The sequence below is a fragment of the Mobula hypostoma genome, chromosome 16 (assembly GCF_963921235.1).
Source record: "Mobula hypostoma chromosome 16, sMobHyp1.1, whole genome shotgun sequence".
Classification (NCBI taxonomy): Eukaryota; Metazoa; Chordata; class Chondrichthyes; order Myliobatiformes; family Myliobatidae; genus Mobula; species Mobula hypostoma.
The window spans coordinates 69,023,017-69,042,807 of NC_086112.1; the positions used below are offsets into that span (position 1 = coordinate 69,023,017).

General features: G+C 38.7%; 1 protein-coding gene across 3 annotated transcripts in view; it reads right to left on the reverse strand.

Moving 5' to 3' along the window:
- The window catches only part of LOC134357473 (centromere-associated protein E-like), a 158,802-nt gene that overhangs the window by 86,077 nt on the left and 52,934 nt on the right, over window positions 1-19,791 (reverse strand). For 2 of the 3 annotated variants that reach the window (XM_063069090.1, XM_063069089.1), the window contains exons 15-21: window positions 18,413-18,569; window positions 13,691-13,817; window positions 6,387-6,614; window positions 5,939-6,013; window positions 4,981-5,109; window positions 3,206-3,313; window positions 1,885-2,062 (exon numbers count right to left, since the gene is read on the reverse strand). In XM_063069090.1, coding sequence (XP_062925160.1) covers window positions 1,885-2,062; window positions 3,206-3,313; window positions 4,981-5,109; window positions 5,939-6,013; window positions 6,387-6,614; window positions 13,691-13,817; window positions 18,413-18,569 — 1,002 coding nt within the window. The remainder of the gene's footprint in view (window positions 1-1,884; window positions 2,063-3,205; window positions 3,314-4,980; window positions 5,110-5,938; window positions 6,014-6,386; window positions 6,615-13,690; window positions 13,818-18,412; window positions 18,570-19,791) is intronic. The other variant, XM_063069091.1, reaches the window with a different exon arrangement.

Consider the following 19,791-nt stretch of genomic DNA (forward strand, 5'->3'; position numbering starts at 1 on the left):
ACCAAGATAGATGGAGGAGCAGGTAGTGTTGAGGAAACAGAGAGACTTAGATAGTTTAGGGGAATGGGCAAAGAAGTGGCAAATGAAATACAACGTTGGAAAGTGTATGGTCATGCACTTTGGTGGAAGAAATAAACGGGCAGACTATTACTTAGATGTGGAGAGAATTCAAAATGCAGAGATGAAAAGGGACTTGGGAGCCCTAGTGCAGGATACCCTAAAGGTCAACCTCCAAGTTGAGTCAGTGGTGAAGGCGGCGAATGCAATTTTGGCATTCATTTCCAGAGGTATAGAATATAAGAGCAAGTATGTGATGTTGAGGTTCTATAAGGCACTCGTGAGACCACACGGAGTATTGTGTGCAATTTTGGGCTCCTTATTTTAAAAAGGATATACTGACATTGGACAGGGTTCGGAGAAGATTCACGAGAATGATTCCAGGAATGAAAGGGTTACTGTACAAGGAACCCCTGGCAGCTCTTGGGCTGTATTCCCCGGAGTTTGGGGGCGGGGGGGTGGGGAAATCTCAGAAACATTTAGACTGTTCAAAGGCCTGAAGAGATTAGATATGGCAAAGTTATTTCCCATGGTAGGGGATTCTAGGACAGGAAGGCACGACTTAAGGATTGAAGCACGCCCATTTAGAACAGAGATGCAGAGAAATTACTTTAGTCAGAGGGTGGTAAATCTGTGGAATTTGTCAGCACGAGTGGCTCTGAGGGCCAAGTCATTGGGTGTATTTAAGGTAGAGGTAGGTTCTTGATTAGCCAGGGAATCAAAGGATATGGGGAGAAGGCAGGAGAGTTGGGCTGATTGGAAGAATTGGATCAGCCACAATTATATGGCGGAGCAGACTCGATGGGCTGAATAGCCTAGTTCTGCTCCTATACCTTATGGTCTTGTGGTCTTAACATAACTTAAATATGTTAAGATGTTCTAGTTTCTGCATTAAGCTTGTAGAATAACATCCTCTTTTTCCCTCATTCTCAAGACCTAGGTGATGACTGCTGCCAAAAAAAGTTTGATTTTGAACCATCTCAGCAGTTTCATCCACTCCAACCTCAACTAGAGATTAGAATTTTAAACAATGACCACTGTGAACAAATCTCATGACATTTTTACTTTTCTCACAATTTAAAGGGACATTCTCTTGACAAAGACAGACTGAGACCCACATAGCTTTGGAACAGCAAACTATTCAACACTTAAATTAACAGAGTATGCTTTGGCTTTTCTGGTTTCTTCCCACCATCCGAAGACGTATTAGTTGGCAGTCTGGTTGGTTACTGTAAATCGTCCCATGATTAAGTTAGGATTAAATCAGGAATTGCTGGGTAGTGTGACTCGAAAAACCACAAAGGCCCATTCCAAACTGTATCGCAATAAGATAAAAATAAATTTAAAAATGTGAACTAAGTGATTTTCACTGTGGATTGATTGTTGGAGTCAGATGGGGTTGTCTGAGTACTTCAGAAACTGCTAATCTCCTGGGATTTTCACACACAGTCTTTCAAGTTTACAGAGAATAGTGCGAAAAAGAAAACAGATTCAGTGAGCAGCAGCTCTGTAGGTGAAAATGCCTTGATAATGAGAGGCGCCAGACTTGGTCAAGCTAACAGTAACTCAAACAACAGAATCTCTGAATGTACAATATATCAAACCTTGAAGTAGATGGGCTACAGCAGCAGAATACCACAATGGGCTCCACTCCTGTACCTTATAAAGTTGCCACTGAATGTATTCCCAGAATAAGTGGATCCCTATTTACAATGGGAGGAGGAATTTCTTTTCTCCATCCAGAAGTTTGAGAATCTCCACTCCAATCCTGTTAACCATAGCCAAATATTTTCTTTAAATGCCAAATACTACATGACAGAACAGTACCTTTAGGAACTTTCCCATCCAGAAGAGATATCAGTTTGACATTTTCACTGTAAACAGATTTCAATTCTTTCTGCAAATCAGATTGCATTTGCTTGTAGCGTGACTGTTCAGTATCTAGCTTTTTGCAGTACAACTGGACATCTTTTTCCATCTGTTGATATTTCATTGTCATTTCATTCTTCAGTTGATACAGGTTAAAAGGAAAAGAAAAACAGAATTAAAATTGAAATTTATATTAGGTCATCATTATTTCACTTCGGAAATAACTTAAAACTGGCATCAGATATTTTGATTTTTTCATGTCTTCAGAAATAATATACATACCATGAAGTCTATAACCATATGTTACTATAATCACTTTCCTAACCCACAACAGTTAGCAATTTTTAAATTCTAAAAAACTATTTGTTTTAAATTAGTATGGCAAAAAAGATGGTGAATCTAAAGATACATGTAATATAACTACTTCATCCTAAATGACTCTGTTTTGCATTTACATCAATCACAGAGCATTCCAAAATTACTTAATTGGCTGTGGAAGTGCGCAAAGGGTAATCACTTTTACAACCCAGGATATACTTCTATCAGGTTACCCCTCAGTGCATCCCCATCGCTCCAGAGAACAATCCAAGTTTGTCAGCCATTCCTTATAGCTAACACTTGCTAATCAGACAACATCCTGTTAAACCTCTTCTGTACTTTCTTCGGAATCCTTCCTGCAATGCAGTTGCACCATTTCCTGACTTTTATACTCAGAGCTCTGATCAGTAAAGGCGAGTATGCCATATTCTTTCACCACATGATAATCAAAATGTCAAGTCCCTGGGATTTCTTAATGGTCCCTCTAGCAGATTGCTGCTGTTTTATTCCAGTTCTATTTTTAATATAAAGTATATGGTTATATGTTTGGAATTTTTAAACTTATAATAGCATGTAGTGTTCGAAACTAAATTTAAAAATTGTAATCTTTTTTCAACTCATTAGCCTGACTCATACCAATTTCCACCTAAACTACTTACAATCTTTCTCACCCTCCATTACTACATATTAAATCTCTTGCTTCTGTTCTTCACCTCTTCCAATTTCCTCTTTTACATTGACTCAGCTTCCACCTTACCCCCCCATCTTCTCTTACATTCATTACTGACTTTTGTCCAGCACTCTTTAATACCCTACTTTCTTCAACCTCTCCACATTTTACATCTATTATTTTCTCTATTTCATTATAAGTATGGAGAAAACCAAATGAAAATGAATCACTTGATTATTGACAGCATATTAATTCATCTGGCAATGTGCTGCACTGATTTTATTTCATTACCATGGTTTCTTTGAGCTCCAAATTTTCACTCCTCAGAATAGCAGACTTTTTCTTTGCATCACAGGTCACAACTTCTGCATCGTTCAATGACTGTTGTAGATGTTTGTTCTGAAATCATGCCAGCAGAAAGCAAAAGAAAATGCATGATTTAAACTATTATTAATCCGTTTCCAACACAAAGTAAATATTAGTGTAGAGCAAAATTTTACTGCAGTAATTAACAAAATTTGACCAAGAGCTGGAATGCTGAAGCTAGATTCAAAAGACAAAGTCTACACTTTCATATTGGTTGAGGAGATGGGGTTTAAAATCAGACAACTTGCAAAGGGAAATGAAAAAAAAAGCAAAACTGAGCAGGACAGTGACAAGAATAACCATAATCAGAGTGCATCAGAAAGGAGTAAAGCACAAGGATGCACCAGAAACTACAGCCAAATTAAAATGAAGCAAGATGAGAGCTGTCATTTGGATTCCCACAGCAATATAAATAAACATGTATGACCTGATGGTTATTGCAGAGACTGAGGAGAGGAGATGGCATATGAGGAAAGAATGGCTAATGTTTCAGGTTGTAACCTGATGTCCGTACTAAGAGTCTAGATGGCCAGTATACAGAGGAGAGAGGAAGCACCGAGTTGGAAGCCTGAGGAAATGGTGGACCAAAGAGGGTACAAAGATGATGAGCAGGTCGTGCCGTGTTGGGGGAATGGAGTGGGCAGACAGTGATAGGTGGATAATAGAAGGAGGCAAACTAAGAAAAAAAAACTGAGAATCAGATTGAACAAGGTGGGATGAGGGGAATGTGAAGGTTGGAGACAACTGCTGGAGAGAAATAAGCAGGAACACAAAGGACTACCAAATGCTGGAATCTGATAAGGAGGTGATAACTGGAACCATTAGGACAGAAGCAGATGGAACCTCAAAAGTTTATTGCAGCGAGCGGGGGGCGGTGGAAATCTGCAGGTGAATTATGTGCAGCAGGTGGATAGAACCAGGAGAGGTAGAGGAAAGTGGGAAAGGGGACAAAAGTAGGAGCACTGGATCAAAAGGGGTCGGGGGGGGGGGAGAGGAAAACTCACGACAGAGAACGATTATCTAAAATGGGAAAACTCAACGCCCATGCCTTTGGGTTAAAGACTACTGAAATGGAATACAGTAGGTTGGTTCCTCTAAGTTTCATTGGGCTTCAGCGCAGCAGTGGAGAAAGAAGAGGAGGATGGATAGGACTCAGCAGGACTAGGAAGAGGAACTGAAGTAACATGCAATTTGGAGCTCAGGATGGCCTTAACGTGCTATTGATATTCTAAAAGGGAGAAAGCGTACTAGGAATTTTACCAAGATCAAGGTTTTGCTAGCAGTGAATCTAAAACCAGCAGCAAAAGATGATAGCCATTTAGGACAGAGGAGAAATTCCGTTACTTTGGATGATATAATTTTCAGAATTCTCTATCCAAGAGAGAGCTGAGCTTTGAAATACTTTCAATGTATTAAAGAACTGTTAGATATTAGAATCCAAGGTTATGGAAATAAGAAGGGAGAACTATACGAAGTGCAGAAAATCATGATTTTTATTGAATTGTAGAGAAACCTTCCAATCAACCTGTACTATTTTAATGTTATGCTCTGCTGTACTGACAAGGTATTGCAGCTAAATATTTACTGTGTACAATACTCAACCAAGTAAAGTTCTATTATCAACAAGGAACCTCAGAAATGTAATAAGCCAAATAAAATCAGCTTGGAGCAAGTAGATATCACATCAACTATCACAATACCTGATCTATTAATGTCTCAAGATCCGTTTGGCCATCTGACAACTCTCTTAGTTCATCCAGTCGCTTTTGAAGAACGAGAAGTTTCTGCTGCTGTTCTTTCAATTGGTCAGTTTTGGTCATCAGTTCAGCCTATTAAGAAATTGAAATTCCCATTACAGCACCTGTTCATTACAACACATGCATCACCAACATCACAACTAAATTTCAAGATAAACAAAATTATGGGTTTTTTTTTTGAGAATGTTAATCGCAAGGTAAGGCCTTCAACACTAAGACAGAGACTGGAGATGCTGGAATCCAGTTCAAAACACAGAAAATGGTCAAGGATCACAGCAAGTCAGGCAGCATCCAGGAAGCAAAATGAACAGCCAACATTTCAGGCAGAGATCCTTCATCAGGAATGGAAAGAAATGGGGGAGAAGCCAAAGTAAAAGAGTAGAGGGAAGGGGAAGAGTTGGAGCTAGCAGGCGATAGAGGAATCTTGATGAGACAGTGTGAATCTAATAGGAGATAGGAGACAGGCTTTTATTACTTTTGTACAAGTTTTGATCTCAGAGGTGAATTGATCTCAGAGGTGAATCTCAGAGGTGCAAAGACCATAAAACAAAATATTCAGACTTAAATTTGTGACCAATCCAAAATCTATGAAGCAAATATTCTTTGGATCATCTATCAATTTAACAAGGATTACTGTCATAATTTGTTGATTCAACAAGGATTACTGTCATAATTTGTTGATTCTGAGTTTTATTAAAGCACATGGAAACAAACAACTGAATATCACAAGACTTTGCAACTACTTTACGTTATATTTCTCAGCAGAGAAAGCCAATGCTGTGTTACATGGGCGAAACATCCAACTATTTAAATGATTTTAGACAAACAGAACAACCAAAGCTCTGAGTTTCGTGAAATGAGCAAAATTCTTAATGGAATGATTAAATTTAGATGAGCATGCCTCCAGTTCCTGGTTGTAAACCTCAGAATTGCGAACCAGTTCTTTTAACTTTGCAATTTCATGCTTTTGCTGTGCCTGAAAAAAAAATCAAGGAGAGATGGCTTTAGAAATAATGGCTACAACCAGCTATCAAAAAGATGATCTTCTTCAAATTCCATTTAAATTTCTTATCTAAATTCCACCTTTTGTTGACATTAATCCAAAATATATCAACTTTCATAAACAGACACTGGAATCATGCAAGTGATCCTCTCTTTGTGCATTACATAATATACAAAGTGCATAAGCAAAGAGAAAGCAAACATGTAAACGAATTTGCACAATTTTTATTAAACAAAGTAATGGAAACTTGCTAACAAAAAAGGACTTTTCTGTCATTGCCTTTCATGATACATACTCCAGCCAACACAAGTATTTTCAAAATTCACTGCACATATTTGCTCAATACCTTTTCTTCTTTCTCAACAACTTTTTCCAAGAATTCAAACTCTTCAATTTCACGCCTCTCTTCATAGCAATCTCTCAGCCTTTTCAGTTCTTCGATTTCATCATTTTGTTTGTCATTTTCCATTTTGAAATATTTTTCAGTCCTCTCTTTCTCTTCCAAGAGTTGTTTTAATTGTCGGATCTCCTCTTTATGCTCATCATTCTCCATCTTTAAACTTTCTACATCGCTCTGTAAAGCAAACATATTACTAACACCCATTCAGGAAAGCTGAAATCTGGAAGTTTATTTGAAGCATTAGAAAGTTGTTGTTTTTTTTACAAGAACAGGCCATTCAGCCCAACAAGCTTACCAAATTCCTAGTCACATAGCGTGTTGAAATAACTTTCGAGTTTAGATTTTAAAATCTCTAAGCTAATACCCTCAACTACACAACCAGGAGGTTTGCTCCATGTGTCCACAACTTGCTGTGTAAAGAAATGCTTCCTGACGTAGTCTGAACTCTCCCCTCAATCAGTCTCCACCTATGGTTCTGCGTCCTTTGATGGATTAGTTTTGAAGTAGCAGCTGGCATCCATCTTACTTATATCTTTAATGATTTTAAACACTTCCAATCATGTCTCCTCTCATTCTACATCTACTTAAGCTTAAAAATACTAAATTCTTTCAATCTTCCTTCATAGCTCAAACCCTGCAGACCATGAACGAGTCAAGTTGCCCTTCTGTGGACTTTCTCCAGTGCTTTCAAATCTTTCTCATAATATGACCAGAATTGTACACAGAATTCACGATGTGGCCTCACAAGCACATTATACAGCTTAAGGAAGGCTTCTCTTGACTTTAAACTCTACTGAGCGCATTATGTAGCCCAACATTCTATTAGCCTTCCTAATCGCTTCTGAGGATTGTCAAGATGATTGTCTAGTGATGAATCTACCAGAACGCCTAAATCCTTCTCATAAAATGCACTAACGCAAGACCCCCCCCTTATATATTTATATACAATATTTCTACTTCCTGTATGTAATACTTCACATTTACTTATATTACATTTCATCTGCCATTCATCTGCCCACATCTGGATTTTGTTTATATCTAACTATATTGATTCTGCTGCCTGAATGTTATCAGCCCATCCTCGTAATTTGGTGGCAAACTTTACTAGTTCTATTTGTTATGTGCTTATCCAAATCATTAACATAAATTAAAAACAGCAGTGGCCCTGAAAAAGATTCCTGCAGAACCCCACTTTTAACTATTTCTAGGTGTGAAAATAATCCTCTCACCATAACTTGCTGATTTCTGTTGAGCCAATTCTGCACTCATTCGCACACCTTACCCTGAATCCCTATCTCCTACAATTTGATTATTCACCTCTCATGGGGAAACTTGTCTAAAGCATTCTGAAAGTCCAAGTAAATGATATCAATCATTCTATTGTTATCATAAATTTTAGTTGCCTCTTCATAGAACTGCAGCATATTAGCAAAACATGATTTCCCTTTTCTGAACCCACACTGACTTTCTGCGTGTGGTGTGTGTGTGGTGTGTGTGTGGTGTGTGTGGGGTGTGTGTGTGGTGTGTGTGTGTGTGTGGGGTGTGTGTGTGTGTGTGGGGTGTGTGTGTGTGCGCGCGCGCATGCATATGTATATATCAGTCACAGACCTTGGATACATGTTGTCTGGCCCTGGAGATTTATTAACTTTCAGCCTTTTGAACTGAACATGGACCTCACTTTCTAAGATCTCTAAGTTACTTAAAACAACCTTATTTTTCTCTACAATTACTGGCATATTCCTAACATCTTCGCAGGTGAATACTTTAGCAAAATACGAGTTGAGAGTATCCAGTATGTCCTTCTCTGCATTACTTAACAACCCACTTACTCCTAATGCACTTAACTTCCTCCTTAACTTTCCTTTTACACGAAAGTATTGAAAAAATCTTTGGGTCCATCTTACCATTATCAGCAATCTCTCTCTCAGCCTGCTTTTTGGCAATCCTAATTTACCTCTTGACAAGATCTCTGATTTTCATATGCCCTACAGTTAACACCTTTACTATTTTTTCTGTATTCCTTGTACAGCTGCCTTTTCTTCAATAATTTTTTTATGTACATCTTCATTCATCCATGTAATAAATCCATTTTTCATTGCTTCTCCCAAACTTAGTTATGAATATTTCCTGCACTGCGTGTATTACCTCTTTAAATTGACCCCATTGTTCCTCAACTGACTCAATGTCAAGCAGTTCCTTCCAGTTTACCTTACAAAGCCTTTGCCACATCTGCACAAACTTTGCCTTTCTGAAATTCAATTTAATGACTTTAGTTTTGACTGATTTACTCTCCCAAAAATTGAGGCCAACAATATTATGATCACATGTTCCTAAAGGCTCAACAACTTCCATACTCAAAATTCTACCCTGATTGTTACAGAATATCAGATCTAGACAGGCCTCCCATCTTGTTGATGCATTAACATAGTGAGTCAAAAAGAAATCATTCAATAACTCAGTGAATTCACTTTCCTGTAATTCCGTTAGTCACTGGGTTCTCCCACTCAATATTTGGGAAAATAAAGTCATCATAACTATAACATCACCCTCACAAATTGCTTTTTTAATATTCTGTAGCGTTTAGAGTCTGTAAGATACACCTGTTATTCCTATATCCATATAGCTTTTAAATCTCACCCAGATACCTTCACTAAGTCTTGATTCATCTATCATAAGCAGCTTCACGTTTAAATTTTTATGTATATGAATACTCCTCCTTTTCAATCTTGCCTATCATTCCCAAGTATATCCTTTACTACTATATCCATCACCATCCTTTGAGGTCAGCCAGGTTTCAGTTATTGTTATTATATCATACTTGCACACAATGTTAATTATATTTTTAATACTTCTTGCAATTATACAGGACATCCTTAGTGTACTACTGATGTTTTTACCCTATTCCAACCCACGTTTATATTTTTGAAGCCTATAATTGGTTCATGTCGATATATGTTATTCTCCATTCAGGTGTTTAAACAGTCCCCAAGTAACTGAAGCCTATGCCTGCCCAGTACATTAGTGTCCTCTGGTTCCAATGTTATCTGTCCCAAAGGAATTGAATTGACTAATTTTTTTACATCCTTCACATACATGAGTAAAAATCTTTACGTCTCCGTCTAAATGTGCAATCACAGTAATTTATAATAAATGGAACAGTCAATGTAATATAGAGTACACTCAAATCAGCGCGAGTTCATCAGTCTGATGGCCTGGTGGAAGAAGCTGTCCCGGAGCCTACTGGTCCTGGCTTTTACGCTGTGGTACCGTTTCCCAGATGGTAGCAGCTGGAATAGATTGTGGTTAGGATGATTTGGGTCCCCAGTGATCCTACGGGACCTTTTTACACACCTGTCTTTGCAAATGTCCTGAATCATGGGAAATTCACAACTACAGATGCGCTTGGGCTGTCCGCACCACTCTCTGCAGAGTCCTGCGATTAAGGTACAGTTTCCACACCAGATAGTGATGCAGCCAGTCAGGATGCTCTCAAATATGCCCCTGTAGAAAGTTCTTAGGATTTGGAGGCCCATACCAAACTTACTCAAACATCTGCGGTGAAAGAGGCATTGTTGTGTCTTTTTCACCACACAGCTGGTGTGTACTGACCACGTGAGGTCCTCGGTATTGTGGATGCCGAGGAACTTGAAGCTGTTTACCCTCTAAACCCCAGATCAATAGGGGTTAGCCTGCCTCCATTCCTCCTGTAATCCACAACCAGCTCCTTTGTTTTTGCGACGTTGAAGGAAAGGTTGTTTTCTTGTCACCATTGGGCCCCAGTTGATGCCCTTCTAACCTACACCCGTCATTTGAGCCATGCGTTAGATCTTCTAATCTCCTCCATCTTACTTGGACTGGTGCGTGGCAAGGGCAGAACTTCTGAGAAGACATTTCTGTCCTTAAGCTTCTCAACTAACTCTTTAAATTTGTCTCGTTGAACGGACAGCCTGCCCTTACTTATGTCAATTGTCCTGATGTAGACAATAGCTACTGGATCCACCCCAGCTCCGTCTGGGAGCTTACCTACTTGTCCAGGGAGGTCTCCTGCTTGTGCACCTGGTAGGCAACAACTCCTGCCCTGCCCTTTGGGGCCTCTCTGTTCAACCTACCAACTCCGAGGTTTCATGGTCGTCGTCAAGCATCGCTAGATGTTCAAGATGGTCGGACACTTCCAACTCTGGGGTTGATGCCCCTGCACAAGTGTGCACCTCTTATCCTGCACTTCCTTCCCACTGTTACCCACTTGTCTCCTTATTTCTGGTCTGGAGTCTCAACCCATGGCTCTCTTGGGGTGCACAGTATCTCCCTAAGGGAGATCTAGAGCACCTCTGCTAATTCTCTAATATATCACAGATCAGCTACCTCCCCAGATTCAGCCACCTTAATCCAAGGTTTCAGATCACCTGACATTACTCGCATGTGAACTCTCCAAGTGAGCAAGTTTCTGTCAATCCGAACTCAAGGCAAGACTGGCATTGCAGAGACTGCATTATTATACCAGAGGTGGGGGTAGAAGTACTAAACTGCTTAAAATTAAATGACTGTATTTCTTTAAATTTTTTAAAAAGTAAACTACTATTTATACTATTCCCACTTTGCTCCGATGTACCAGATAGCACCTAATGTGTGCTTGGACCTTCCCCAGACTTTTTAAGATTTGCATTCCCCAGTCGATTCTCTTTCTCCACCAGTAAAATACACTGTGAAGCGTTCTGGTCCCACCTTGTTAGGCCTGCAACAATTTCACCACTATCTAATTTCAGCCCACTTTATTGTTGAAAACACATTAAGCACCTTTTACTGCTAGAAAACTGCTCGTGCAAAGGCAATTAAACAGGCCACCCAAAACAAGGGATGGGCAGGAAAAAAATTTCTTTGCTGTAAGGCATTTAAAATTTAAAACCGAACAAGAGTGCTGCAGACTAAACTTTTTGCTCACTTTTTCACCCTCTCCCAAACAGCATACACAGTAGGACCAGAGTCCACTGTACGAGCACGAAAAGAAAACCATGAATGTGACTAATCTGAGAATTTTGAAGGCAAAAAAATTTCAACATTTAGAAGGTTGCTCACAATTGCAAGATTATTCATCACAAGTTTTGTAATGACAGTTTTGTAAACCCCTTTGAGGTGCTTCCATATAGCGTATGGAAATTTTGCAATAACTTTTATTAGAAAGGGGCAGAAATTGTCTAATGGAATTCCATTAGCAGCTGAAAACCTGCTTTCAATATTTGAGTACATCACTTGTTCAGAAAAACGCTGCGCTAGGAAAAGATCCGAGTTCCAAAGGTATCAGAAGATATTCCAATTAGAAGGCAAATACAAGAATTTCAAATTAAATGCTGTCAGTCAGTCCCAGCTGACAGGGGTAGAGGTAATGGACAAGTAAAACTAAATGTTGAGAGAAATCAGAACTCTAATAAAAAAAAAAGATAAAGCAGACATAAGAACTTGGGCAAGGGAAGCAGATATTATAATGGAGCTCAGCTCATTACATACAATTATAGCACAGAAAAAGGCTGCTTAATTTTCTTTCAAGTTGTAGCAATGTTCATTTTCAGCCTCTTCTTAGCATCACTTCCATTCATTTTCCCTTTAATGTATCAATGTTATTTACCTCACGTAAAATTCAACAATCTAATGCCTCTCTGAATTAATTGCTTCCTTCAGAGGATGAAGCAGTTTCTTTCAAAATCACTATTCATTAACAAATGTTTTGACTTCATAAAAACTAGTTTTAAAAAATCCAACAAGTGGAAGTGTCTCCTTGAACTTCAGCCCATCATATTTTTTTTTACAATTATGAACACCTTGGTCACACTCCTCCCCCCCCCCCCCACAGGGGAAGTCTAGTCAACCTGTTTCAATTTCAATTTTCATATTCATTTTGCAAATCTTTTTGCAAAAAATTCAGGGACTCTACTATCATAAACTCCTGGCAGTGCACATCTTGCACAACCTCTCATGGTCCCAGAACAAATCCTGCACAATCAGGAAAGCTCACTTTCCAAGGCGGCTGATGAAAACTGGACTATGGACATCTATGCTCATGGCATTCTACAGATGCGGAGTAGAGTATCCTAACAAGGTACATCACTGCATTCTACAGAAACTGCCTTGCAGTAGGTAAGTCAAAACTATCCAATGCATCACTGGCACCAGCCTACCCAGCATCGAGGATACATATACAGAAGGTGCCGTATAAGGGCTAGTAACATCATGAAAGATCCCACTCTCCATGCTCATGGACTTTATCCCACTCCTATCAGGGAGGAGGCAACATAGCATACACACAAGGACCACACGATTCTAAACCATTTACTTACCCCCAAGCTGTAAGGCCAATCAACCCCTCCACCCACTAACTCACCCTACCACGACCATTACTTCATTTCCCATCAGCCACCTTATGTAACCCAGACACTCCCGTGCCTAGCATCACTTTACGGATATACAACCAAGCAATCGTATGTTTGCATTTATATTTTTTATATTATCGTGGTCTTTATCTTAGTAGTTTTTATTATGCTGAATCAGATCCAGAGCAACACATTTTTCATCATCAATTAACACTTGTGCAGCGAAACAACATTAAACAATCTTCAATCATTTTCAAACACAACTTAAACATGACGAGAGATAGTGTAAAATTAGCATTAAAGTTCAACACAGTATTTTGCTTACATTTTCATGAGGTAGTCACAGTAGAGTTGTTTCATCAAAGCTCTATACACATTAGTTTCAATCCCAACTCTGTGCTATCTGAGGAGTTCACCCACTTCCCTAACTGCACCTGTGTCTTCCCACATCCCATTGTCATCTATTGGTAGGTTATCTGGACTCTTAATTGATTAGCATACAAAAAGTTTCTTCACAGATTTGACAGGCAGAGAGGTCTGCTATATACTCTCTCCATCTTTATCAACTTTTAAGAATTGGCCAGGTTTTTCATGCCTTGTGGAGCTAGCACTTGGCCAATTGATGCACTTTATTCAATTTGTTATTCCAAAGAAGAGCGAACCAAGACCAAGGAATCACTTTGTCAAATATAAACCGTTTCAGGCTACTTAGCTTTGGGAAATGTATACCAATTGCCAATGAGTGATGGAAAGGGAAAACCATTTTGGCTATGATCTTCGGCAAAAGAAAAAGCACTATTGGAAATGCCCTGTAAATCAGGTAGCATCTATTGAGAGAGAAAAACGGTGTTAGTATATCAGGTCAAGAATATTTTATTAATAACTGACCCTTAAGTGCACGTTTTGCTTTTCCTTCTCTTTTGTTAGGTCCAGCTCATTCTCCAGCTCCGAAATTCTTTTTTTCAAATCATCGTTTGGCGATTCATCATACAGAATACTATGGAAGAAATTTGATCTATTTAAAAGTAGACAATAAATTTCATGCAATCACGATGATGATCAATAACATGCACAAATCAAGGTCACAGCACTGTTTCAATTAAACTTAATCAACTATAGGGTCTCCCTGTGCTGTTGAAGATCTGACTTATAGAAAATAAATACACCCATAAATTTTTTTTAGGAGACTGTTTCATAACAGTAAAGTTAGTTACGGAAATATAAACAATTTCAAAAGTTATGGAAAAGGATTGCAGCTGGTCAATTCAAATAGCCATGAATCACAGGAAGCAAACAAACACCATTGCCATTAAGAGAACAAGCTGCAAGTTTACAGCAGAGGCCAAGATTTGCTTCAGAAAGAAACAAAGCAATTTTTTCTATCGACACTTATAAAAATATCAAATAAGGCCAAATCGACTATTGCATGTGCAAATTTATAATTCAGTACTGTTGTAGGTACACAAGGAAAGACAAATAATGTTTATGTTAGTTGTTGATATTGCTCATTTCTGACTCACAGAAAAGACTCAGGTTTATTATCACATCTTAAATGTGAAATTTGTTTTTGCAATATTACTATAAGTTACAAAATAAATAAAGAATAAAAAACCAAAAGGCATGAAATAGCATTCATGGCTGTTCAGAAATCTGAGGGTTGAGGGGCAAAAGTTGTTTCTGAATTGTTGAGTGTGTGGTACAAGTCTTCAAACTCCTGTACCTTCTCGCTGATGATAGTAACAAGATGTCTGGATGGTGAGAGTCCTTAAGAACCATGTCTCCTTTTGCACTGCCTCTTGAATATACCCGTGCTGGTGGGGAGGGGCACATTGTGGCAGTAGAGGAGCTGTTTAAATGGCTGTTTGAAGCCAGCCTGACAGTGAACCTCGCAAAAAGTGAATTTGGCCACGAGAAGGTCACATATGGGATTTGTGGTAGGACAGGGGCAGCTGGCACCGATGCAGGCTAAGGTGCGGGCTACCTCCGAAGTCCCCACCCCGACAGACAAGACAGCCCTGAGAAGGTTCTTGGGGATGGTGGGGTACTATCGGAAGTTTTGAAAAAACTTTGCGAAAATTACCCTCCCTCTTACTAAGCTCTTGCCAAAGAATGCGAAGTTTGTGTGGGACGACCTTTGTTATATTTGTCCGGCACGGAAACCACTGATAATTTACACTCATCACAACCCATTAGTGTTTTTGGCCACTATGAAGGATGAAAACAAAAGGTGCAGCCTGGTCTTACAGAAAATTGGTATTAAAATAACACATACAAAAGGAACGGACAATGTGATTGCTGACTGTCTGTCAAGGTGTTGAAAACTTAAAGTTCTCTGTATTAGCCGAATATCTGATGACCCTGTATATTAGTGTGTATCTAATAATGTATTCATGCCCATAATTTTTACCCCGGTAAAAATCCTTTGAAGGGTAGGGGTGTGACGAAAAACCAAGTTATCAGAAGATTGATGCTAATGTGAGAGAGAGAGAGAGAGAGAGAGAGAGATATAAGGGAGACAATGGAGAAACGTTCAAAATGTTAATGAGAGAGGAGAGAGAGAGATAACGAAAAGAGGCAATTCAGAATATTAACAGACTGGTTGCTTTGAACCTGAACTGTTTGAAGTTTGATTGACAGGCGATACCCCAGCAGGGAGATAAAAAGAACAGGTTCGCTAAGGCACGACACACACCACGAGAAAACGAGACTCTGGAAGAGCGGTGTGCCCCAACAAGTTGGTAGGAGTTTGGAGGTCCGGTTTGCAGGAACGGACCATAGATTCACGGGGTGAAAAGGTACGATCGGCGGGAACCTGGTGTGTGTATCCGCCCTTGCCTGGGTGCCGGGTTCAACGCAGAAGAACGGTCATATCCGGAATGGAGGGGTCACAGGCGGTGACCACAGCAGGTTAGAAGACATAAAAGGGTCTGCCCGAAAGCCAACTGAGAAGAACATCAAAGGTCTGCTTGAATCAAATTTGCATTTCTCTCTCTCTCCCCCAACGGCACAACAGCAATTACTGCGAACTGCACTAAGCTGAACTGAACTCTGCGTCACTTGAGACTGATCATTTTACCCCTAGACTGCAATAGAGCTTGGTTGATTCCTATTACCCTAGTTCTGTGTACATGTGTGTTTTGTCATTGCTAACCTGTTGCATTTATATCCTTACGATTAGAGTACTGTGTTACTTATTTCTTTAATAAAACTTTATTAGTTTCTTTTAAACCAGACTCCAACTAGTGGTCCATTTCTGCTGGTTTGGCAAACCAGTTACGGGGTACGTAACACTAGAAACACGAGACCACTCACCCTTTCCACTGCTGAACCCTCAATGAAAACTGGTGCGTTTTCTCCCGACTTCCCGGTCCTTAAATCCACAATCAATTCCTTCGTCTTGCTAATTAGAGTGCAATACTGTTGTTGTGGCACCATTCAACTGGACAACCTGTCTCATGCTTATACAGTTCTTTGGCGCCATCTGAGATCTACAATAATGTGATCTGCATATTTACAGATAGCGTTTCAACTGTGCTCAGCCAGTCACAAATGTAGGGAGAGTAGAGTTATGAATAAGCACATATCTTTGAGTGCGCTTGTGTTGATCATTCTCAAGGTGATGTTATCATTGATCCATTCTAACTATGGTGTCTGGATGAGGAAATTGAGAATCATATGTAGAGGGAGGTAGAGCTTTGTGACTAAACACTGAGGGGATAATGGCTTTGAATGCTGAGTTTTAATCAAGTAACAACAGCCCATTTTGCTGTTGCTTATGTGCTCCAAAGCAGAGTGAGATTATGTCCACTATAAACCTATGTGGCGGTAAGCAAATTGCAGCAGGTCCTGGTCCTTACTCAGACAAGAATTAATTTGAGCCATTCTGAACCTCTCAAGGCATCTCATTATGGTAGATGTGAGTGCCACTAGTTAATAGTGACTGAGGCAGCTCACCGTATCCTTCTTGGGCCCCATTCACCAAAATGGAATGGTTAAGTAACCTGGGGACTGTCTGTATATTTTAGTTAAATACTTTGATTAGATATCAACATAAACATACCAACTTCTAAAGATTTTTTAATATGGTAATTCCAAACTAAAAACCCAAAGTATAGAGACTTAACGGTCCCCCATAATTCTTCTGGAGTTGCTTAAAGCAGCAAGGCAAACTTAAGCAAAATGTTTGATAGAAAATCAAAAATGTGTCTTTTTGGATGCTACTACACATTGCGGTACATTCTGTCTAAACATTGAAATCATCACATAAATACATGACAAAAGTCTCCAAATCTGTTTACACTCCTTTGGTCATGACAATAATCCCCTAGATCTGATGACTTGCATCCTAATAGCTTGAAAAAAGTAAAACAGTGGTGACAGTGGTGCTCTGGTCATCCTCTTGCGAAATTCCACAGATCCTGGAACTGTTCTAATGATTGGTAGATAGCAAATGAAATCTCACTCTAAGAGGGAGAACGAAAACTATTGGCCAGATAGTAGTGAAACTGCTGGGATCTATTTAGAAAATATTAACATAACATGTAAAAACTAATAACAGACTCATTGCCAATATAGATTACATAAGGGGTTAAATAATGTTTGACAACTTAACACTGAGGTAACATACTTGCAAAAATTATTTAATAGACTGAAAATTTAGGAGTAAATTGCATGTGACTAATGATCCTCTATCAATGATTTGGATGAAGGGATTGGGTGCAATATATCTAGGCTTGTTGATGACTCAAAGACGATTGTGGGATGACAGCTTTCAGAGATATAGAAAAGTTACATGAACGCAGAGGGACATGGTAGTGGAAATATGTGGGAAAATCTGAGGTCATCCACCTTAGTAGAAAAGAAATAGCCACATGCATGATTTAAAATGTGAGAAACTGAAAGATATCAATTGTTCAGTGGTGACTTTACACAGATTAACGGTTAATAGAGCAAGCAATTTGGAAGATATACATGGTTGGCATGAAGATTTGAGTACAAGAATAAAGATGTTGCTCAACTATACAAGGTCCTAGTGAAAACATATCTGGAATATTTTGTACACACTTGATCTGCCTTCCTAAGGAAAGATGCAACTGATTGTCAGAGTGCAGCAAAGGCACACCAAAATGATTTCCATGATCGTAGTTTTAGCAGACTATACCAATACTCACTAGGACATAGAAGAATTAACTTGTTGAGATATACAAAATTATTGTGGGCTTTGGCAGGGTTGATGTGAAGATGATGAGCGACTAAAACCAAGGGTTTTAAAGAGAAATGTCAGTCCTTCAGAATGTAGTATACAGAGTTATATGCTTTTGATATAAAGGAAATCAACTGAAATTAAGTTAGCGCAGAAATGTAAAGCTGACGAAGAATACCTGCCATAAATCACCAAATGGCAGGGCACGCATGTGAGGCTTGATGGAATATTCCTGCTTCCACTAATGTATTTATAGTTAATAGGAAGGACAGACATGACTAGATCAAATTCAAGAGCATAAACTTCAGTACCATCAAAAAATAAAAGCCTATTAAGTATCAAGACGATAACATCTGATAATTAATGTAAATGACCAACAAAAAGAACTATTGTTTTAAAGATCTTACCCAGTAAATGAGATTTGGCTTTGATCACGGAAGTATGAAGAATCCTCAAATGAAGGCACCTGGTAACCCAAGCTTCCTCCTCGTTTTACTGTGATCTGACTACTGCAGCTTGGTATCATATCAGACTGGATCATATCATCTGGGATCTCTTCAGGAACTGCATCAAAAACATAATCAAAACTCAATGTTTACAACAGAAATAATCTGGGTCACTAATGATGCCAAACAAGGAAAGCAAGAGCAGATGATGGAACAGGAGAAGCTGGTACCAAAGAGGATCTGATTATTCAGATTAGTAGAGTACTTCTGTGTGACATGTAACAATCCTGATAAGTACTGTAGAGTAAATTGTTAAGTGTCACAAACTAAACAATGACAGATCAAGGAAAATGAAGGAATGTTGTAGAGACATGACTGAATAACAGGTTAGGTGAATCGAACAGAAAGACATTTTAGAAATCACCAGGTCAAGAAACATTATATCCAGAATTTTGTACTTCAGAAATATACTCAAGAAACCAAATTCCAAATCACTGGAAACGAACATCAGAGAGAAATAATAATATAATTTTGTTTATTGAGGGAGAACACATTCATGGTTGAAAAACAAATCTTCAGATGCTGAAAACTTTAAAGAAAAACAGAAGATGCCAGAAGCACTCAGGTTATGAAGCATGTTTTAGAAGCCAGAGTATATTACTCTATGGAACTAATGATTTTATTCTTTTCTTCGCTAGACACCCTACCAAAACCAATAAGTGCTTCCAGTATTTTGTTGAGGAAGGTTGCTGAGTAAAGCTGATAGAAAAATTTCGCAAGCTCTGATGTTGCCTTGTCAATCCCTTATAGATAAACGGACTTCCTATATCACAAAATGCTTTAAAAAAAAATCACATTTTAACAGGCTTATTCTGAAATTAAAGTGAAGATGGTCTGATATACAATGAATTGTGGTTAATTGGATACATTGGAACCAGTACATTTGACTCAATTAAGTGGCAGTTTCATGGAAATAGTTAATAAAGCTATATATAAAAATGAAACTATTGTTTAACTGAGTAACAAATTATGCATTTAAATAAAATACAGAATGAATTAAAACACTACCAATACCACTACAGTGTCATTAACCTGTTCCTATTAGTTGTCAGAGGAGTTCTTCCAGTGTACACTGGTGTCCTTTTCATTGAATGTAAATGAACAGAAATCAAAGCAGACGATGGACTGCCTTCATACAACGCTTTCAACAACTGCATCCTCTAAAATTGTAACATTCAAGATAATTGTTGATACCTTAAAATTCTTCATAGTTCCTAAATTATTGAAATAGTGAAATTGTTTCATCTTCACCACAAGACACCTCTGCCGTCTTCAAGCCC